The 23,340-nt window shown below is 42.7% G+C and overlaps 1 protein-coding gene across 7 annotated transcripts in view; it reads left to right on the top strand.

Annotated features, from left to right (window-relative positions):
- TMEM263 (transmembrane protein 263) overlaps positions 1–21,686 on the top strand; it is a 32,875-nt gene extending 11,189 nt beyond the window's left edge. For 5 of the 7 annotated variants that reach the window (XM_044989124.1, XM_044989152.1, XM_044989129.1 and 2 more), the window contains 3 exons: positions 3,921–4,045; positions 5,159–5,228; positions 19,002–21,686. In XM_044989124.1, coding sequence (XP_044845059.1) covers positions 5,165–5,228; positions 19,002–19,288 — 351 coding nt within the window. In that variant the 5' untranslated portion in view covers positions 3,921–4,045; positions 5,159–5,164 and the 3' untranslated portion in view covers positions 19,289–21,686. The remainder of the gene's footprint in view (positions 1–3,920; positions 4,046–5,158; positions 5,229–19,001) is intronic. The other 2 variants (XM_044989168.1, XM_044989160.1) reach the window with 1 other exon arrangement.
- The last annotated feature ends 1,654 nt before the right edge of the window (positions 21,687–23,340 follow it).

The raw sequence follows: 23,340 nt of genomic DNA, 5'->3' as shown, positions 1-23,340 counted from the left end.
TAATGGACCAATACCATTGTTAGGATTCTTTTTGTTCTTAATATACTTAAACAACTCCTTAACTTTGGCCATAGATTTTCCTCTTGTCCCTTTGGTTTCTGAATCGATTTTCTGCAATTCCTAGCTTCAGATTTATATTCATTACTATCAACTTCCCCTTTCTTTTTTTTAATTGCCCTCTAAACCATGTTGGTTTTTTAACCAGTACAGCCTTCCTTGATTATTTTGTTTTGTTTCGGGACATCTAGTAAAGTGTTCTTAAATAATTCACAAGTAGCATTTACATTTTTCTGATTAATTTCTTCCTTTCAGCTGATTTGGGACATAATTGTTTTCAGCTTTGTGAAATTGGCCCTTTTAAAGGCATGGTGGGTGTGCATTGTTCTAACAATAAGGATGTGAATGAGACCCTGGATTTGTTTCTTACAGTAGAGTTGAAGTCTTTCAATCACGATTTGAGGACTTCAGTAACTCAGACAGAGGTTATGGGTCTATTACAGGAGAGAGTGGGAAGGTTCTGTGGCCTGTAATCTGCAGGAGGTCAGACTAGATGATCATGATGGTACCTTCTGGCTTTTAAGTCTGTGAGTCTGAGTTAAGCTTTTTGTGAAACTTCTTAGTAGATGGGGTGGGGGGAAAAAAAACTATGTAAAATCTGAAATCCTACCAACAATTAGGGAACAAAAGAACTAAGTGTAAAACATCCTTCTGTGCCTATCTATAATGTTTAGGAAAAAATGTTGCGTGATCATGGGGGACTTAAATTTGAATGACACATTCTGGAGGCCTCATTCAGCCAGTATTAAAACATCCTCCAAATTTAAAAATACAGATGACTATTTCCTAACTCAAAAAGTGTATCCACTCTGAGGCAATTCTATATTATGAAAATTAATAATAGCTTAGGTACCAGTGATTGTGACTTGATCACATTTATAATGTGCAAACAGACTAAAGTCCAGACCAGTAATATTGTATATAAAATCCAGGGTCTCATTCACATTCTTGTTGGAGAGCGACACAAAATTGATAAGCATGTAGCCTGTTCTACAGTTGCGACCAACACCATCTTCTGATGCACTGAAATTCCTCAAATCAAGAAAGTTGAAACACCTTGACCAGGCTATACTCTATCAGGGTTTGCAGTTTGAAATCAATGGGACTTTGGTTTCGAAGTCATTTAGGAGCTCTTGAAAAATCCCTCTCTTAAGTGTGTAATTTTAAGGTCCTATTTTTGAGGATTTTGGCTTGTGATTGAAGAAAACAAACAACCAATAACACTTAACTATGTTAATAATATACTGAAAGTTTAAACAACTTTTCATTGTTAGAACCACCTGGTTAATTTTGTTTTGAAGCAACAAACATTTTATGCCAATAGGTTCTTTAATAAATGTTTAGCACGAGGCTGCAGGCACTTATGCATATGTTTAAAATTAAGTACATGAGTAATACCACTGAGGTCAATAGGATTATTCCTATGAATAAAATTATGTACCTACTTAAGTATTTTCAGGATCAGAGCTTTAATTTTTCTTTTGGCTTTTGCCTGTAATTGTTTCTTAACTTTCAAACAAGCTATCCTACTAGTAGTGGCATTTAAAAAAACAAAAGCCTGCCAACATTTTATATTGTAATTCATCCTGAATTTTAATCTCAAATTGAAATGGCACAAATCTTCAAATAAAAATCAAGCAATTTAATGACTTAAAATAATCATTCCATCTTGCTGCATATGTGCATAGAACAATCCATTTACCTACCTCAAAAATAGTCACTTCTGAAGTAGAACACAGCTGCTGTTTTATAGAACATAGCAATATTATTTAACTAAGTATCACAACAAAATAAAATACAAAAGCTTCGATGTAGTAGTTTTAAACCTTTATTGTATTTACTTTTAAAATGCAAATCTTGCTTTCTAGTACGCTTTCTTCAGGAATATGAAAGCTTCTGGGTTTTTTTCTTTGTCACCTACACATCATGGTGAATGTCCTTTATGATTGTATAAAATAGCTTTTTTAAAAGTAGCTTCCATTACAGTGGACTCAGATCAAATACCCCAATAATCTAAATGGAGATGTAGATTAGTAAATAAGAATTGCCATACCAAATCAGACCAGTGGTCCATCTAATCCAGTATGCTGTTTGTCAGTATCAGATGCTTCAGGGGAATTGACAAGAAATCTTGAAGTGGACAATTATGGAATAATCTGTTCACAGGGGAAGCTTCTTCCAATTCACTAATGGGCAGGGATAGTCTTAAACTCTCATACTTCATGGTATATATACCACTAAAACAATATTGTTTTACCCCTCTCTAATGTAGCACTAGATACTCATTATCCATAGAAATATCTGACTTTAAAAAAAAAATCCTATTTGGCTCTTTGCTTCAAAGATTCCTGGTGGTGGGGTGTTCCCTAGGCTAACTATGCTTTTCCCCCAAAAAAGCTTTTTCCTTGTCAGTTTTATTTGCTGCCATTCAGTTTCACTGAACATACTTTTGTTTTTTGTATTATATGAAGGGCAATAAAAGCATCTCTTTTTACCTTTCTTATACCTCTTGTTTTATATAGTGCTATCCTTTTTCTTTTATGCTTCATCTTTAGGAATCTCTAGTCTGAAATTCATCTCCCAACTTGCTACCTGTTCACCTACCTTTTGTCAGGTCCATTTGAAGTTCTTACACTTATCTTCGTGTGCTGACTAACCTGTGGAAGCAAGGACAAACCTAAACTTTGTATAGCTGTTCACTTAGTTACCTCTTTGTCCTACTCCCTCCTCCCATCTGTCTGTTTTGTCCACCTGTTGTTTCCTGTCTGTCATGTACAGTTTGAGCTCTTTGGGGCAGACATGATTGTCTTTATTTCATGTCTGTACCCATGCCTGGTACAATGGGACCCTGATCCTTTTGGGGGGCTGATAGGTGCTACCATAATACAACAAATTATTTGTGAAACTTATTGCCTCACTGGTCACCTCCTTTTTTTCTGTTCATTAGTACATATATTTAAACAGGTAGTCCTGGCATTAAACCTTGTGGCCCCTGCTACTAATCTTTTTGTCATGTTCAGAACTGTCCATTTATTCCTATTCTCTGTTTTGTCTCCCTAGCCAGTTTCTAATACCTGGCAGTATGTTGCTTTTTATCCTGTGTGACTCCATAATTTCTTTACCAGCCTCTTGTGAGGATTTTTTTTACAGAAGTTCTTGAAAGGCCAAACAAACTGTTTCAGCTGGTTCTCCTTTAGACACTATTTAGTTGACGCATTCAAAGGATTCTGATAGCTTAGAAAGGCATAATTTTTATAGAAGGTAAACTGATTAGTCTATCATGCGTTCATCTGGTTGGTCTCCAATTCTGATTTTAATTATCACTTCAATCAGTTTGCCAGGTACTGAAAGATCTACTAGTAAGTAGTTCTCAATATCTGCCTAAGCATCTATATTTTTAAGCTATTTTTCAGTTTTCTCAGGGTAACTGCTCTTAAAGATTGCAATTTCTTACAACACTTCTTCATTAGCAATTCAGTCACTTTGCTCTTATGTTTGTTCAGGACTCTTGGATGTATAACATCTGGGCCTATTGACTTCTCTCTTAGTTTCTGTGTGTTGCAACACCTACTCTGTGAATGTTTGAGTCTCTTATATTACCTCATCTTTATTACCTGACAAGAGTAGGTCTGAGGTACTTATCTCGTCAACATAGTCTGTAGTGAAGATTCATGCAAAGAAATAACTTCGTTTTTCTGCAGCGTCCTTGTGAACTTCAGTTGCTTCCTACTGGCGTAGCATCTCACAAACTGCATTCCTCTGATCTATATACTTCAGCTATTGTGCTACAAATCCCTTTTAGCCCTATTTGCAGTTTTAAATTTTATCTGCCATTGCTTATGCTCATTTCTGTTGTCTTCCAGGTTTGGATTTCCACTTTCTAAAGGATTCCTGTTTTGGCTCAGATAATCTCTTGATCCTTGCTGTTTAGCCAACCATACTGGCGGCTTATTTTTTCTTGCCTTCCTAGTTCCTTTTCTCTTTAAAGGTAGGTAGGTATGTATGTATGTATTCTGAGACTTCTGCTTTAGTAGCCTCCATGATAAGTCTAAGGACTCTAATTTTACTTTCCAGTTTAGCTATTGCACTTCTGAAATCCAGTACTCATTATTGGTACACCTCTACCTCGATATAACACTGTCCTTGGGAGCCAAAAAATCTTACCGCGTTATAGGTGAAACCGTGTTATATTGAACTTGCTTTGATCCACCGGAGTGCGCAGACCCCTCCCCCCCCCCCGTCTCCCCGGAGCACTGTTTTACCGCGTTATAGCCAAATTCGTGTTGTTATTGGGTGGCGTTATATCGAGGTAGCGGTGTATGATGTTTGAGAGTATCTAACTTAATTATATTGTGATTGCTATTAGGAGGCTCAATTGTGGTTGCGACTTGAACAAAATCCTTACTTAAGACTGAGATGAGAGGTGTCTCCTCTTGTGTGCACTAGAACTAGCTGGTCCAAGAAGCAGTTGTTTAAGGCATAGAGAAGCAACTTGATGGGTCTGTGCAGATGCTTAAAATAGCTCATTATTACTGTTGCTGCCTCTCCCTAATCAGGAAAACAGTAATAGAACCGTACTGGTGTATTTTTATTATTTGGAATTTTTACCCATTCAAATTCTGCTGTATGTTCCCTATCACTTAAATTGTCTCTCTAGGTTCTAAAGAATCTCTTGGGTATAGTATGCTCTCCCGTACCTCTACCATTTAATCTGTTCTTCTATAACTTTTAGCCAGATATTGCAGTATCCTCTTGGCTTCTTCACCACCCCCTTTTCTCCAACAGCTCTAAGGCAATCCCTCCAAGACAGGGTTGAGACATGCTAATGAGGCAAGGAGGCTTACACTGTATCTGCTGACCCTGTTCTATGCTCAAAGACTTAATTTTCTAGGACTCTTCACCAGTATTGAAATTGGGGAGATAAATCTGAACCAGCAAACAGCCAGCGATAAAAATAGTAATGAATATGCTGTTTGCTTATTATCTCATACAGAAAAGAAGGTCCTTTTGAGGGAACTTTCGTGTGCATGTGTTTTAAATTTTAAAATTGTTTCAGATTTTGCCAGAAATGATATAAAGTAGATGTGAATTTCTTTTTTAGGCAATAATGAATCAAACGGACAAAAATCAACAGGAAGTTCCTTCATACCTTAATGACGAACCACCAGAAGGTAGATATTAAGTTTCTGTAATCTTTTATTTGATAGTAAGAAAATGAGCTGAAGTGCAGTTCGTTTCTGAAAAGAATGACTGTGAGAATAATTTATCCTTGCTCACAAGGATCAAGCTAAGTACTCTAATTTTTGTTTAATGACATTCTTTTACTGCTGCTAGCCCTGAAGAGCTAACACATTTAAGGTTGAGTGAGCTGGATTCTATTCTATCTGCACAACAACAGAATTGTTTACTAAGTAACAATTTATTGCCCAGTGCAAACCCATTGAAGGCAGTGAGGTTGCACAAGTATTGAAAGGCATAGTTTTAAGACTGAGTTTGCATTATTGTAACTGAAAGCACAATTTGCCAGTTGAACCTTTATTATTAGTGTTAATATGTGAGATGGAAAGAGCTCGGTTTGACTTTCAGATCCCAGGCTGTATTTGAAGGGCTGGCAGTTTAAACAAAAAGATCTACACCTCTACCCCGATATAACGCTCTCCTCGGGAGCCAAAAAATCTTACCGCATTATAGGTGAAACTTGCTTTGATCTGCAGCCCCGCCTCCCCGGAGCACTGCTTTACCGCGTTATATACGAATTTGTGTTATATCGGGTCGCATTATATCGGGGTAGATGTGTAGTTAAAATGCATCTGATTCAGGAAACTTTGAGACAAACATTGAACCTGATGACCAGTTTTGGAATGTGTCTTCAGAATAGAACCACACTTACTTAAATTTGCTGGATTATATGAAAGCATCTTAGTCATCAGAAATTGAATTTAACCAAAATCAAATCTGTTCACTTTTTCTGATGAGCTTTTTCTTCTGTTAGTACTGCAGAGGAGAAATATGGCTATAGGCGAGTGAGCTGGATTCTTTTCTAGATTGTGCATCAGCAGAATTATTAACCGAGTTCTGTTTGCAGAATCGTCTAGCATGTAATCTCCTAAAACAAACACTCTCGTTCAGCAGCCAGGTTGTCACTGTTGTGCTGGGGGGGTTGCTTTTTTTTTTTCCCCTCTCACAAGCTGGGTATACTTGCTATGGAGATCACTGAGTGACAAACACCGAACTCAGGATCCCATGTTCTTTAGTCACACTTCAGAATATAACAGTACTTGAAAGCTATATTTGTGTGCAGTCTTTTTGTAGGTTGTTGCTAAGGCTGTAAGAAAACGGAGTGGCCTTGCAGCCTGGTGCAGGAGGTCTCAGTGCCACTTACATTTGGCTCACCCACCCCTCTCTCATGAGTCAGTGGCAGAGGGAGACAAGGAGGAGGATGGGGCTGGCCCTGTTTACTGGCTTGGTTTTATGCCAAATGCCACTGCTGGCACTTGGCCCTGCTGGCATTAGCCTCACATTTTGCCTAGGTGCAGTTCTGCCTCTGCTAGGTGGTGCAAGCTGGGCCCACCAAGCAGCAGTGGTTCTCCTATGACCTTCAGGACTTTGCCTTTCATGGCTGCCAAGTCTCCCCAGTAAGTAAGGCCAGGTAGGAGCTGGGGCTTGTGCCTGCACAGGGCTGGGATGGGGAGCTCCAGCGGTGCCAGTCCCCACCCCTACAGGACCTCCAAGGCTCTCTGAGGTGGGGCTGGCTCTGGGGCACAGGGGCTTGTCCCCCACCCACCCAGCCTGGGGATTGGAGGAATGGGGGCAGGGTATCTAGCCCCTTTTAGAGGGTAAAGGACCCTGCTGCCAACCAACACCTAGGCAGTTACAGAACAATAGTTCAAGTCCTGCATACACCTCAAACTGCAACTTCAGCAAACTAGCCACAACTTTTAGACCAAAAAAGTCAGTTACAGCATTAGTTACGCATTTAAAATGAAATAAGTTGTTTACTACTTAGTAGTGCCTCCTAACTGTAGCGGAAGGGGGTCCAGTGGGTTAATATTGTCCTATTGGTAACAGTAGTGAGGGATAATCAGTACAAAATGCAGGGTTGGCGGGGAAAGTAAAGCAAATTGATTCCCTAGTACAGTGGTTCTCAACCTCTTCCATTCTGCAAACCCATGTTACAGCAGCAAAGTCTTGAGACCTCGTTCCTAGCTATAAGGAAAAGGAAGGTGGCCAGGATGTTCGGATACCTGTTCACAATCCCCAGGCTGCCAAGCCAATGCTCTAGCATGTTGTACCCAAGTTTTAGTTTTTTTTAAAGAGGTAAAATCCAACCTCAGTTACGAACACCTCGGGGAAGAACGTTATGGTGGGTCTTTCAAAAGTTTACAACTGAACATTAACAAGCTTTGAAACTTTACTATGCAAACGAAAAATGCTGCTTTTAGCTATCTTCATTTAAATGAAACAAGCACAGAAAGTTTCCTTATCTTGTCCAATCTATTTGTTAGCTTTCCCTGTATTTTTTTTTTTCGTAGTATACTGTATTTGAATTTTTGGTGTCACTGCCCTCCCCCCGGCCCCCCCAGTTGCTGCCTGATTGCGTACTTCCAGTTCCAAATGAATTGTGTGATCGACCAATCAGTTTGTAACTCTGGTGTTCTACTGTACTGTTATTTTTAAGTCTATAGAGAATGGGTTGTATTTAAATGTCTTGCTCAAATTGTGTACATGGCACAGCTCAAGTTAACTTTCAGTCTTTGTGGAAGGACAAATAAGACAGCTGTGTTTTTTCTCAGCTTCCTACATTCATTATCTTGAGCAAGGCAGACAGATTCCCAATTTAGCAGTGGTATTTTGATCTTTCTCCAAAAATTCTTGAATTACTTAAGGTAAACTTATCTCTTCATCCCTTTGTGTCATAAACTGGCCTCTCTTAATCTGGCAACACTCTATTAGAGCACATCATCCGAGTAGAGAGATGGGGGTAGGAGAGGGGAGGGGAAGGGAAGAGAGAGAGAAGGAAATTAAGGCACTGCCAAAACTGGATAAGAATGAAGGGGAAAGAGTAGAAGATGAACTGACAGAACACAGAGAGAGAGAGAAGGGGATAAAAACACTATGGAGGAGCTACTGCTCCTCCATTAACAAAAATGTCTGAGGAGGAGGATTCCGGAGAGGAATGCACTCTCTCTCCCTCCCCCATCTCCCCCCCTCCCAAAAAAAAATGGAGTATGAAGGGGAAAGATGTTCAGACTGAATGTAAGTAAGAGAAAAAACACTTGCAGGGTGTGGTGTGGGGGGGTTGACAGAACTGGTCAGAGGGGAGAAAATGTATGAAACCTGAAAGATTTTTATTTACTATATTTTAGGGAATTAATTTTTTTTTAAATGTCTGACTTGAAAAATGTCAATTTCAACTAGCTATAAACCCCCCAATTAGTTGAGTAAAATATTTATTACATATTGTTTCCCAATCAAATCAATTCAATCTTAATCATGAAGGCATGATATTACTTACTCTCTCCTCTGTTGTTATGAAATTGAAATCCACTGGATTCAGTGGACTTTTGTTTTATGATGTCAGAGTCTCATTTGTATCTTAAATCTCAGTGGGCTAGGTTCTGTAATTCTACGAGTGTTACCATTGACTTCAGTAGGACTGTCTGTGATGAAAGGAATTTCTTAACCTGTGCATGGGTGTCAGAATTGGACCCTAAACTAGTCTTCACATGGCAGACGTTAATTGGAGTGGGGGAGGAAATGGAATAGAACTCCTAAGCAGGGCGAAAGTTCTGAGGATGACCTTTGTTTCCAGTGCAGACTTCATATTTTATGTGCTTAGTTATGCAACTTCTGTAATTAAACGTTTGTTGTCCTGAAGAACTTTTCTGGCCTTACATGTCATATGGGGCCTTCATATCTGATGCAATTCTAAAAATTCATCACTTTAAAGAGATGGCCAAACATGGTTGTGTGCCAATTTCAGTCTTGGCATGAAAATCAGTTCTCTAAGAATTTCTTGGCAGGCTTCTCTTTTGAGGAAGGGCTTAGTTCTAAGGTCACTTGACCAGTCTTTTGTAAAGTGATGGCATAAAGAGCTTCCAAATTCTACAGAGGTGACACCTGGCTAGTCCCAGGAGGTTCAACCAAAAAATAAAAAAACAACCGCTTACTCACCTTCTCGTAACTGTTGTTCTTCGAAATGTGTTGTTCATGTCCATTCCAATCAGGTGTGTGTGCGCGCACATGCACAACAGCTGGGAGATTTTTCCCCTAGCAGCGTCCATGGGGTCGGCCTGGGCATTCCCTGGAGTCATGCCTTCATGGTGCCCAATAAAGGGCCCAGCCGACCCGCCACCCCCTCAGTTCCTTCTTGCCGGCTACTCTGACGGAGGGGTAGGAGGGTGGGTATTGGAATGGACATGAACACCACATTTCGGAGAACAACAGTTGCGAGAAGGTGAGTAACCGTTTTCCTTCGAGTGCTTGTTCATATCAATTCCAATCAGGTGACTCTCAAGCCCAAATTCAGGAGGTGAGGTTGGAGTTGTCCACTGATTGGAGCACTGTTCTTCCAAAGGCCGCATCGTCTCTGACCTGCTGGGTAATCGCATAGTGCGTGGTGGAAGTATGAATGGAGAACCAAGTTGTCGCTCTGCAGATTTCCTGAGTGGGAACCTGCACCAGGAAAGCTGTTGATGAAGGCTGTGCACTCCCCCAGGGCGCAGGCTTCAGTGATTGGAGATGCAGGAACCCCCGCCACGTTGTAGCACTCATGAATGCAGGATGTGATCCGTGCTGAAATGCGTTATGACGACACAGGCAGACCTTTCATTCTGTCCGCCACTGCCACAAATAACTGGACCGATTTTCTGAACGGCTTCATTCTCTCAATGTAGAAGGCTAGTGCCCTACGGACATCCAGTGAGTGAAGTCTCTTCTCCCTGCTGCTAGAATGTGGCTTAGGGTCGAATAAGATGTCCTGGTTGATGTAAAACTGTGATACAGCCTTCGGTAGGAAAGCAGGGTGAGGTCTGAGCTGAACCTTGTCCTTATAGAACATGGTGTAGGGAGGCTCTGATGTTAGGGCCTTACATTCAGACACCCTCCTGGCTGAGGCTATCACTACCAGGAATGCGACCTTGTAAGAGAGGTAGAGCAGGGAGTGCAATGCCAAGGGTTCAAAGAGTGGTCCCATGAGTCTAAAGAGGACCAGGTTGAGGTCCCAAGCTGGGACAGGCTGCTGGACATGAGGGTATAGCCTGTCAAGACCTTTTAGAAACCGACTGCCCTCCACACCGGGGTGGAAGGCGGAGATGACGGTCAAGTGAACCCTTATTGATGACATTGAAAGCCCCTGCTGCTTCAGATGGAGGAGTAGTCCAGAATATGTGGCACTGAGGCCAGCGTTGGGAACAAATGGTGCTGTGCCGACCAGATTGAAAATCTCTTCCACTTGGCAAGGTAGGTAGCTCTTGTAGAGGGTTTCTTGCTGCCAAGGAGGACTTGTCTAACCTGATCTGAACAGGAAAGCTCCACTGGGTTCAACCATGGATCTTCCATGCCATGAGGTGCAGAGACTTGAGGCTCGGATTTTGGAGACGACCATGATCTTGTATCAGAAGGTCTGGGAAGAGCAGCGGGGTGACTGGAGCTTCCACGGACATGTCTAGGAGAGATGTGTACCAGTGTTGGTGGGGCCAGGCTGGAGCTATCAATATGACCTGAGCTTATTCCCTCTGGATCTTCAGTACCACCTTGTGAATGAGCAGTATGGGCAGAAAGGTACATAGGAGGCAACCTCCCCATGAGAGGAGGAACACATCCGCTCTGGAGCCTGGGCTGTGATTTTGGAAGGAGCAGAACTGCTGGCACTTCCTGTTGCATTGTGTAGCGAATAGGTCTATCTGGGGAAATCCCCACCCTTTTGGAAGATTGAATTCGTGATGTCTGGGTGAAGGGACCACTCGTGGCTGTGAAAGGACCTGCTGAGGTGGTCTGCCAGCTTGTTCTATACCCCAAGGGGAGGTCTGACGCTTGTAGGTGTATTGAATGTTCTACACAGGAGTCCCACAGCATGAGGGCTTCCTGGCGCAGGGGAGAGGAGCGTGCACTCCTCTGTTTGTTGATATAGAACATAGCCGTGGTGTTGTCTGTCATAACTGATACACATTGTCCTGTTAAGTATGCCCGGAAGGTCTGGCATGCCAGGTGCACCACTTTCAGCTCTCTGACGTTGATGTGGAGAACCAGATTCGCCTGAGACCAGAGACCCTGAGTCCTGCGGTCCCCTAGATGTGCTCCCAAGTCTGATGCGTCTGTCACTAGCAAAAGAGATGGCTGTGGAGTGGCAAAGGGGACTCCTGAGCACACCTCCTGAGGGTTGAGCCACCACAGGAAGGAGTTGAGGACTGGGCGAGGCAGGGTCACAGTCCTCTCTCAGCTGTCCCGGGTTGGTCAGTACACTGATGATAACCATGACTGGAGCAGTCGGAGCCTGAGTCTGGCATGCTGCACCATGTAGGTACAGGCAGCCATGTGTCCCAGAAGCTTCAGGTAGTTTCTTGCTGTGGTGGTGGGAAACCGTCTGAGACCTCGAATGATACTGGCCAGGGTCTTGAACCTTGCTTCCGGCAGGCATGTCCTGGCTTGGGTCAAGTCCAGTACTGCCCCTGTAAACTCTATTCTCTGAACGGGGAGACAGAGTTGATTTTGTGTCAAAGGTGGCCCTGATGAATTTGACTTGAGCTTCCACTTGGTGAAGACTCGAGGTGCTGCTGAACAGAAGGACGGTAAATTGGTATTGGGTATTGTTCACCACAAACCTGAGGTACTTCCTGCGGGGCTGAGTGATCGCAATATGAAAGTAAGCATCCTTCAAGTCGAGGGCGGCATACCAGTCTACTAGATCCAGTGAGGGGATGATGGAGGCCAAAGAGACCATGCGGAACTTGAGTTTCTTCATGAACATGTTGAGTTCTCGCAGGTCCAGGATGCACCTGAGGCGGCTTTTGGTATTAGGAAATACCGGGAATAAAAGCCCTCGCCCCTGTGGTCCTGAGGAACCTTCTTCACTGCCCCTAAAGATAAGAGCGACTGCACCTCCTGGATAAAGAGCTGCTCATGAGAAGGGTCCCTGAAGAGGGATGGGGAAGGGGGAGTGGAAGAGCGGGAGGGCACAGAATTGGATAGAGTATCTCCTCTCTACCATGCGGAGTACCCAGTGGTCTGAGGTGATATGGGCCATGCCCAGTAGAAAGGAGATAGTTGGGACTAGACAGTAAGGTGGGGTGGATCCAGTATTTGTGGTACACCGTCCTCGACCATGCCTTCAAAAGGCTGGTTTGGGCCCTGAAGATGGCTTGGGTTGTCCCAAGCCCTGGCCAGAGGGTTGACGTGGCTTTCTCCTGCTGGTCTTGTTTCTCCTTCTGGACCCATCCTGGCAGTTCTGGTGACCGAACTGCTGAGGAGGCTGTGGACAGAAGTGTGTCTGCTGCATTGACGGTGTATAGAGGCCCAGGGACCTGAGGGTGGCTCTGGAGTCTTTTAGGCTGTCTAGCCTCTTGTCCATTTTCTCTGAAAAAGTGTCTCCCCCTCAAAAGGCAGGCCTTGTATGGTCTGCTGGACCTCAAAGGGGAGACCAGAAACCTGGAGCCATGAGCTCCTTCTCATTGTTACTCCTGTGGCCATAACCCTGGTGTCAGCATCTGCCCCATCAAGTGCCACCGGCAGGGACACCCTGGAGATCAGTCTCCACTCCTCGACCAGAGTCAGAAATTCGGCACAGAAGTCTGAGGGGAGCAACTCCATGAATTTAGCATTGCCGAGCAGGTATTGTAGGAGTACCTGCTGATGATGGCCTGCTGATTAGATATTTGGAGTTATAGTCCCTCCCGTTGAGTACGCCTTTCGTCCGAATAGATCTAATTTTTAGCGTTCCTATTCTTGAGAGAAGGGCCCTGAAAGCCTTGCCTCTCCCACTGGTTAGCAGCATCCACCAACAGAGAGTCAGGCTGGGGGTGGGAATATAGGTGTTCATAACCCCTGGAGGGCACAAAGTACCAGCATTTGTTATGCTTGGTGGTGGGTGGCAGCGAGGCCGGGGTGTGCCACAGAGTCTTAGTGATGTCTGTAATTATCTTTTTAAACCGTAAAGCGATACAGGAAGGGCCATAGGGTCTGCACCATATACCATTTCCTCCACCTTATTGCCCAGACCCTGGGCGACCCGGCACAGCAACTGCTGCAGCACCCTGGAGTCCTCCAGAGCTGGGGCTACGGAAGTGCTCACCAGCACCTCATATGGCGAAGAGGAGGGGGCCACCAGAGGAGGTGGTTGCTCTCTGCCATCCCCACCTGAGGGATCTTGTGACCCGGGGAGACTGGTCAGTTGGCCCGGTGCCGCGAAGGGCATGGGTATTGGTGCCGATGTTGGGTCCCATGCCAGTGCCAATGTAGACACCTGGTATAGCATCTGCACCGGGGTCTTCATCGACATTGTTGCAGGCAGCGTCAATGACAATGCCAGTGCTGTCGTTGGTGCCGAAGGTGCAGCCAGCACCATAGCAGCAGTCTGAGCTGCTGGTGCTGAAGGCGTTGTCGAGAGCAGTGCTGCGGTCAGTGCCGATGATGGTGCTGTGGCCGATGATGTTGACGCTGGAGGTAATGGCTTGGTTGCTGGTCATGGTGGAACGAATGTTGCGGATGCTACTGATGCAGCTCCTGAGCGGGATTCTTGGCTCTGACCCTGGTCTTGATGGAAAGCCTGCAGAGTCCAAAAGGGCCACTGAGCTGGGTTCTGCCATTGTGAGGGCCACTGCATTGGGCAGGACCCTCTATGGTGCCTTGAGCTGGACCTTCTGCTCCCACTATAATCAGAGTGGTACGAGTCTGACTCTGATGTTTCAGAATAGGATGACCAGGCTGGCGCTGCACCTCTCCTTGTAGAGTGTCGGGACCCTGGGGACCGACTGCGCTCCCTGAATGGAAGCACTGGCGTGGGGGGGTGCCGAGGTGATGGGGATCAGTGTGACATCATCACCGGCTTTCCCTTTGACTGAACGGGTTGCTGGGATGGAGCCTGCGGTGCTGGCGCATCCTCCTGCCTTGGGGACGAGAATGGCGCTGTGAGTCTCAGCAGGTGCTGCGCTGCCTCAAAAGCCTCTGGGGAGGGGTTTGGCAAGTGTGATGGGCCCGGACTCAACTGCCTCCCTTGGGCAGGAATCGACGTAGCCCCATTCTGAGCCTCGGAACCATGGCCTGACTGAGGTGCCACTGATGGCTGGTCCCTGGATCTTGCCGAGGGGGATCGGCCTCTTTCCATCTTCTTCTGTGCTGGCAATTGGAACCGATGCCGAAGGCTGGAGTGCCCCTGAGAGACTCCATGACAGTGCTGAGCCTCAATGGCAGTGTCTTTCTTCGACGCCGGATCTCTTGAAGATTGGCGCTGGAGCGCTCTGCGCTGAAGATGACATACTGGGAGTGGGATCCCCGGTGCCTGGGTCCCACTGTAGTTGAAGAGCTGCCTCCATGAGGAGGATTTTAAGCTGCTGCTCCCTCTCTTTAAGCATTCTCAGTCGGAATTCCCGACAGATCTTGCAGCCGTCTTTTTGGTGACCAGACACTGTAAACAGGAGGTGTGGGGATCACTCTTAGGCATGCGCTTCGTGCAGTCCTGGCAAGTCTTGAAGCCCAGGGATCGCAACATGCCCCAGTGACAAATAACGGAGGGGGAATCCCCCGGTAACTGAAACTTATAAGTGAACTCGCTATGCTATACTAACCACCTAGAACTAACTGTCTACAGCAAAATCCAAAAGTACTGCTAAGCCGCTTGCCGAAGCAAGAGCAAGGGGAAGTTCCAGCTACTGTCTCTGGCGGTAAAAAGAAACTGAAGGGGTGGCGAGTTGGCAGGGCCCTTTATTGGGTGCCATGAAAGCGCCATTCAGGAGGTGCCCAGGCCGACCCAACAGATGCTGCTAGGGGGAAAAATCTTCCGGCTACTGTGCACATGCGTGCGCACACCTGATTGGAATTGACATGAGCAAGCACTCAAAGAAGAATGGTTGGTTCTGAGATTTCTCGGTGAAAAGTAGTACAGAATTGCAAAGTATTTTTTGTGTAGAGCAGTGTTGGTTCGAATGTGTCTAGTGCTCTCTGCAAACTGGAAAATACAAATACCCTTTGCAGACTGCAGTCATTTTACACCAGTCCTCACTGTAAGCCTTTGTTCCGCAGGCAGCTGATTGTTCTGCATGATTGGTAGAGCCAACATCTTGAACAGGTGCTATGTGCTTATACATTTTCTGCTTAAATAAACAGAACATTCCTAAATTAATTCTTTCTTCACTGTAGTGATCAGAAACAAGAGGCCAGTTAGCGAACAGTAAGCTTCATGGAACAGATCTAGAAAATACCAGGAACTGCAAGGAATATTACTAGTCCTGGCTGCATATCTAACATACAGCACAGGAAGAAATGAAATAATGTTGTTTCCACTGTTTAAAACTACATGGTTGTACTAACACACTTACTCAAGTGAAATTATCAATAGGCTTTTGACTAAGGATTTGCTCCTTAAAGCACCTTGAGGAAAGTGGGATACCAACTTCTTTGCTGTTCCTTTTTCTGCAAATATATTTAATGGTATCTTTCTGGGTTGTTGTGACCGGGACTGTTATGGCCCTTCCTTCTAATGTCAATCTCTATTAGAATTATGAGTCAATAGCAAATTGCTACAGTGACGCTAGTTATTGAAAACTCCCTTTTCCTACTCACTCTAAACACATTAATGTTATTGAGAAGGAGAGTTAGTCAAGCGACCTTTTTGACTGATCTTGTAACAAGATCTAGAACTCCTCGTGTCATAAGAATCATTTCTGTTACTGTAGGATACCAACAGACTGCAATCGAAATATAGATTTTTTTTTCACGTCACAGAACTAGACAAACTGTTCTTTCAATCTATGAAACTCCAAGTGTCTTGTATATTGAAAAAAGATTAGTATTAAATGTGCCACATAATATCCTTGTATTAAGCAATTCTGAACCTTGGATATCTCCTGGACAGATTGACCAGGGTCTGAGATGTTGAGTCTTAATCAAAATGTGCTGATAAGGGCTCCCTGTGCCTTGTGACTCATTGGTGGGGTTTTTTTTTGTTGGTTTTTTTTAAAGTTTAATTTGTCCCTCTTTACTTATTGTAAACTTCTTACAACTGTGAGTGACTCTCCCACCCTGCTAGAAAGGTTAACGCAAGCTGGCAGCATTTTAATACTCAAATAGGGGCTACCATGCCCTCTGTTCTTTTCTTTTACCCCCGTTGTTTCCAATACTGAGATGGCACCTCTTGTCTGAAGTGTTCTAGGGACATTTATAATGGATATAGAAACTTACATCTCTAAGACTGTCTACACAAGAGACCGTACAGCTGTACCGATGCAGCTGCACCGCTTTAAAATCTCTTATGTAGCTGCTCTGAGCTCTCCCACCAACATAATAAAACTCCCCCAATGAGCAGCGGTAGCAGCTCTCCCATTGATATAGTGCTGTGTACACTACCACTTATACCAGGGTGTTTTTTCACACCCTTGAGCAACATAAGTTTTGCTGACATAAGTGTGATATAGACATGGCCTAATTCACTGGTTTGACTCTGGCCCAGGTCAGCATTATCATTGACTGTTCTGTGCCATACGTGAAATGAGTTGTAGATCTCAGTTCATTTCCTAGTGCATAAATGTCCACATCACAAAACTCATCACTGCAAACGGACTTCTGCTGGCAGTGAGGCCTTGAAAACTGAACTATATTCTAACAACTGTTCCAAGTCAGGGCTGAGTCCTGTTGGTGGAGCAGTCTGTGAGTGACTGCATGCCTGGGGAGATAATATTTGAGAAGCTTACTGTTTTTCTTGCCCTACTCCGCATTCACCTGTTTTCCTGCATGTGCTCTCTATTTCCTTGATTGTTTGTTCCCAGTCATTTCTGCCCTACTTACTGTTTATCTCCTCTTTGCATCTCTTTTCTTTGGTTCCACCCACCACCATTCACTTGCTCGCTTCTCCTCTGTGTGTTGCTTATTTCCTGCACAGTTAAACTTCTTTCTTCAGATACTTATTATCATAAGAGTTATGTAGCTCCTGAACTACTTCATTACTATGGCCCTTTGTTGGTGCCCTGCTGTCTCTGAAACATGTTTCAGAGAAAGAAGAGTAATAGACTTGGTGAGGACTGAGCACTGTGGGAGGTAAATAAACATTGGCACTGTAGAATGCTACTTTGGAACACTCTCTTCATTTTACTGTGGTATTAATGGAGTAAATTCCAGACACTGAAAATACCATGCAAACAAATGCTCTCAGTGCCTCTCTGTATGGTGAGACTAGGCTATTTGTCAGGTGTATGTGTGGAAGCTTTTCTAACCCAGCATCTAATAGTGTTGAAAATTGCAAACTGCTTAAAAAGTACTCTGTTTATAGAAGATAAAATGCTTCTATAGTTAAGGTTGTGTTAGCATTTCTACTGTAAGTTTACTCTGTGTCTTTCTCTCTTCATCTTGAACCTTATATTTAGAAACTTGGAATACTAAACTGTGAGAGGATAATGAGGATGGATTTCCAATTTTAAGCTTATAGAAAAGCAATCTAGTTTAGGATGTTTTCCTATAACTCTAAAGCTTCCTCTTAGTTTGAGAATATTTCGTCGTACCATACGTATAGAATAGGGGCTTACTATACAACATCTAAAACATGAAAGGAGCTTTATAAAACACATGGTTCTTTGTTTGTACAGGGCCTAGAACCAATGGTGCTGGGGCTGCTGCCACACCCCCTGGTTTGAAGTAGTAATAACAAACACCAAATATATGGTTTCGATCATCAGCACCTCCACTTTAAAAATTGTTCCAGTACCCCTGACTAGTACAGTGGGGTCCTGGTCCATAACTGGGACTTCTAGGCGCTACGATAATACTAACAAAAAATAACGCTCCCCAGAGCTTTTAATTAAACTTTAAACATAATGGCAGGAAGCAAAAACAAGGGAGGCATAGGGTGACATACAACAAGACCTTTTGGCTTGAGATTTTCCTGTGTATTTTAACTGGTGGGTTTTCTGTTGGAAGTCTTTAGTTGCAGTTCTTAGTGCCTTTTTGGGCTAGGGGGCACTTCTTAAAGTGTCTTTAGGTATGTTGAATTCCCCCAAATGTAGAATAAGGGGCCAGTGTAGGCAAACTGGATGTGTGTGCATGGTGGTAGGGAGGAGGTGGGTGGAGCAAAGAACCGGCCTGAACGTCTACTCTTCTCCTTCCTTCCTTCCCTCCATCACCCAAACAAAACAAAAACAAAATTAGAGAGGAAAAAGAAACCAAACAGCCTTTTTTTCAGGCTGGGATATCCTCCCCGCAACCCCTTCCCAACATAACCTTAGTTCAGCTTCCCCTAGACCCAGTAGATATCACGTTCTGGTACTGAATTGAAATTCTGTCACTTGGGGAGACAGCCCTACAGCAAAAAATTGAATTTTTCAGTAGCCAAAGCCCAGCAGAGAGGTACGTGGAGGTAGTGAGGTCTTCAGGGGCTGAGGTGGAACCGACACCTGGAGCAGGGGATTGGGAAGGGAAAGAGATGGGGATTAGCTGAAGGGTTTGGTGGGGAGCCTGTTTGGGTACCCTTCGAAGCTGATCGAAACTTGGAAGATTCCCTCTCCGTTAATCCGTGTTGTGGAAAAAATGGCATCAAGGCACTTTTAGGCTTTGCTCCATTTATCTCGCCTTTCAATAAGAACTAACCCTGGTGCTTTCCAGGCAGCCAGCCAAAAGAGTCTGTAAGATACACATCTTACAATATGTCATGCCATTAAAAGGAGCAATACTTATGAATAAACGTGTTCTTTTAAAATTAGTAATCGCAACATTACTGACTCGAATGTTTACACTTTGTCCTTCAGGTTCATTGAAAGATCATCCAGAGCAGCAGCCTGGCATGCTTTCTCGTGTGACTGGTGGCATCTTCAGTGTAACAAAGGGAGCTGTTGGTGCCACGATCGGTGGCGTAGCCTGGATTGGAGGAAAAAGTTTGGAAGTGACCAAAACAGCTGTTACAGCAGTGCCTTCCATGGGAGTGAGTCTGGTTAAAGGAAGCGTTTCTGCTGTGGCTGGGGGCATTACAGCTGTAGGATCTGCTGTCACAAGTAAAGTGCCTTTAACAGGGAAGAAAAAGGATAAGTCTGACTAAAGGACTGAGACCTAGTTGATTTCCATAATACTACGTCAGTGGCATTGGAATCTGCTAAGATTCGGACTACAACAAAGCCACATGTCTTAGACACTTACCTTCTAAAGAGCAGTGGGAAAACTTTTGCTTTCCTCTGAAGGGACAGAAGAAACTGACAGCACAGTGTGTGAAGGTTCAATTATAACCTAGATTCAAGCTTTATATCTGGTGAACTGTTACACTTGATAAATGTAGAACCAAGTACATGTATATGAAGGGATAATACATGTTAGATTTACAGTAAATGAATATTCATTTGCAGTATGGGACTAAGATGTGAAAGTAAAAAAATTAGATGGCAATCTTTGCAGTACTAGATGTATGATGTGCCAGCTACCATTCTTAGTGGCTTCTGCATCCTCTTGATAAGGAATCCTTGAACTATGTAAAGGCATCTTCTGATGTGCCTGATAATTTCATATATTTTTGCTTTTGGAAACTGTATTTTTATACAGATTATAAACTCTGTCGGTGCATTCTGTTAGTGATGGCTGGCAAGAGACAGAAGTGGAGATGGGGGTCGGGGGAGAAGTATGCTTAAAATGGCTTGTGATAGAAAGCATCTTAAATTTTCTATGTTTGCAGTATACTGATTTTAATGATTCATGCCTTATGGTTGAAAAACTATTTTTTCATTTAGTGAAGCTGTGTAAAGAATGTTTCCTAATGTCCATCATTTCAACACAGTTCATAGAACAAGCTTTAGACACTTTTTTGATGTGTTGATATCTGAAACTTAGCCATCTTTTACTAAAGACAATACTGCTAAATCTCAGGTGTATTTTAAAGGTATCACTCTATCACCTGCAAATGAAAGCTTACTACTTGTGACTTTTTAGCTAGAAAGCAATAGAAGGAAATGGCTTAGTTTCAGTTAGGCCAAGGTTCATGATCCATATGGCAATGGATGGCAACCTGTAGTTATCTTGAGAGAAATTCCTTTGCTGTGAAGTTGGAAACCACTGAAGAGTGATCTAATTAAAGAAAAGCCGCTATCTAACTGCATGCCATACCAGTTTAGTTTGTTGCTTTAACCATTCACCATCTCCTATAACCAAGATATAAAGATTTTTTTCACTACATTTATATCTCAAATACACTTTTACTTAAAACACAGCACTGTACTATTTAAACAAATAAGACTGACCGAATGTTTAAAGCAGGAGAAATGTCATCTCAATGAATTGCATAGGGACAGATTTCCAACCTTGACACTCCTTTGAATGGCTGCATTCTCATACATCTTCAGGGATGTGCATGGGCAGGATCTAAATGCATGACATGATACAGGCTCAGTTTGTCAAGATCTGCTGACTCTGCAGCTAAAAATAACCTTTTGACAGCCTGTAAAAGATGGCGGAAGTTTTATGTGAATATTCTGTATGCAGTATTTCCTAAAAACTTATGTCCCTGCAGAGAATTTCTAAACATGTGAGCTTACCTTTAAGTGGTTATAGTTGTACAAGGAAGAAATAAATGTGTTTGTAGAAATTAAAGGTCAAAAGGTATCACTTGTCTAAAATTTGTATTCCTGTTTAACTGATGTTGATATGGTAAACTGTTTGATATGCGTTAGTCAGCTAGTATGTCTGAACCATTGGTACTTCAGCTGTGATCTGAAGCAGCTTTCTTCATTAGATATCATTACTGTTAAACTGTCAGATAAATATATATTTTCTAGCTAATCTGTAGAAGTGGAAATGAAATCTTCAAGTATGTAAATTTTTTTAAAGATTCCACCTAAAGAAATTATTTACTCATCTTGTTTGAGTAAAGCATCTTTCATTGCTACGCTAATCTGTCATATACCATTTTTGGGGATTGAAGAGGACCATGTAGTAACTGTAAGTTTATCATCTGATAGTTCAGAGCCCTTAACACAGAGTGGTATGACAATCAACTATACAAAGGTTCACAAATATTACTACAGTCACTGTTGAACAAAACCTTTACTAATAATCTTTATGGAAACTCTGGGGATTTTAGAGTGTTAAATTTAAAACACAAACTCCTTACCCTGTTTGATAAGCCATTTAAATGTTTTTTTGTTTTTGTTTTTAATAACAGACACTATGAAACGTGCAGCAAACTAAGTGTAGTCTGAGAAGTTTTTTGCTATAATCTATACAACTCTACAACCATCTTGCAGCATGTGTTAGGAGAAAAAATGTATTCAGTGATTCTGAATTCTTGTAACTAAATGCTTTAAAGTAGTATAGGGTTTCAGTTTAGAGCTTGGTCCTATGCTGTCTGCATATTTTTATTTTCCACTTAATGTATGACTGTGACCCTTTTTTTCAAAACTGTTCTGATTCTGTCCTGCTTGGAACTTGTGAAACATTAAATTGTTGCAGTTTGACTTCTTCTGACAGCTTCCTTTCTAGATGTGGGGAAGGTAAAACTACAGGGGAGATGATTCTACCTATGAGTTGAATAACTTGGTGGGGTGGGAGGTCTCCATATTACATTATTGCACCCAAAAGTGTCATTGATTAAAATAGTGCTTTAAAGATCCGAGCAAGAGTGCAGCTCCATTGTGCTTTCAGGTGTATGTGCAGATAGGCTATTCTTACTGTTTAGACAAGAAAAATAGTGGAAGAAAGAACATATTCCTATTTTAACAGATGGGGGAACTGAAGCAGAGAGAGAAAATGAATTTCCTCAAGGTCCAATGAATACTAATGGCACAGGAAACAATGCTGATCTCCAGAGTCACAATCCAATGTCCTAATCACAAGTCTATGTCCCAAACAGTTTACAGTCAGGATATAAGCTTGTCTCTGTGACTCTCCATGCATGGAAAATTCTTGAGCTCTGAGACTGAGACTTTCTCAGTTCCAAGAGGGAGATATCCATGGCAGCTAAAGTATGGACAGCTCTTTGCTGCTTTGTGGGCAGAGTTCTATGCAGCTTACTCTGTAGCTTTCTGAAAAGATCTTACAGATGGAAAACTCAGATTTTAAGTTATTTGAGGGAAAAGGGGACAAGAAAGAATGAGGGTTACAACAATATGATTAAGTGGTTCTCAGTTCAGATGTGCACATCCTGGTGGGGGCTCAGTTTTGTTATGTATTGAAGTCAGAGGAGCAGTAGTAAAGATGGGTGTTTGTTAGATCATGGTTAAGGTTTTAGCTGTTGGCACTGTGAGGGAAGGATCATATCCTCAAAACAGAATAAAGAGTAAAGGCAAGATTTGTACACAGACTATTGGGAGGAATTTGAGATGACTACCTGGCTGAGTCTGTAACTGGGAATAAGGTGGTGTTTTCAATGGTAACAGAGGAGGAAGAGGAAAATGTTGCAGGGAGGGATGTTAGAGACAAGGTGGCTGATGTAATATCTTTTATTGGACAAACCTTCAGTAAGGGGGGGGGAGAGAAATTTTACACTATATCAGAGGCTAGATTTCTTGTGGGATACATTTGGAAAAGTTGAAAACTAAACTCTAGCAGAAAACAACATGCATAGGTGGTTTCTAGGACTACATATTTAGTAATATGTAGCTGTGTAGTAAACATTTGAATGCTTATTAACCTGTGTGACTTCTTACATGATCATTTTTACATAATCTGAATTTCTGTCTGGGTGAAGGAATGTTTCATTTGAGGCCCAATCAGACCTTTGATCTGAAAATAGAAACAAAGTGGAATGGGACTGGAGGACCAGAGAGTAAATTTGTATAGCCCATTTAACAAAATTATTAAATTAATCCTGTGTAGCAAAACATAACTATCAGCATGCTTTGCACTTGTTCAAAACACAGACAGTCCTTGCCTGCAGATCTTTCCTGCAGTGTGAACAACGGAAACCATTTAAATTCTTTTCTTTTTATATTTGGGAAAGTGAAAGCATAATAGCATGATAGATTAACATAGATGGGCCTATTAAATGAGGTTTCAAGAAGGATAAGAATTATTATGTAAGATTTTTTTTTAGACGTGATCCTTATAAAATGGCTAAAATGTTCATAAAGATCTGAAACTTTTTTTTTTAAACAAGCGTTTGGGGGGGCG

The sequence above is a fragment of the Mauremys mutica genome, chromosome 1 (assembly GCF_020497125.1).
Source record: "Mauremys mutica isolate MM-2020 ecotype Southern chromosome 1, ASM2049712v1, whole genome shotgun sequence".
Classification (NCBI taxonomy): domain Eukaryota; kingdom Metazoa; phylum Chordata; order Testudines; family Geoemydidae; genus Mauremys; species Mauremys mutica.
Note: the sequence above shows the minus strand (reverse complement) of the source record. Positions and strands in the feature narration are given on the sequence as shown.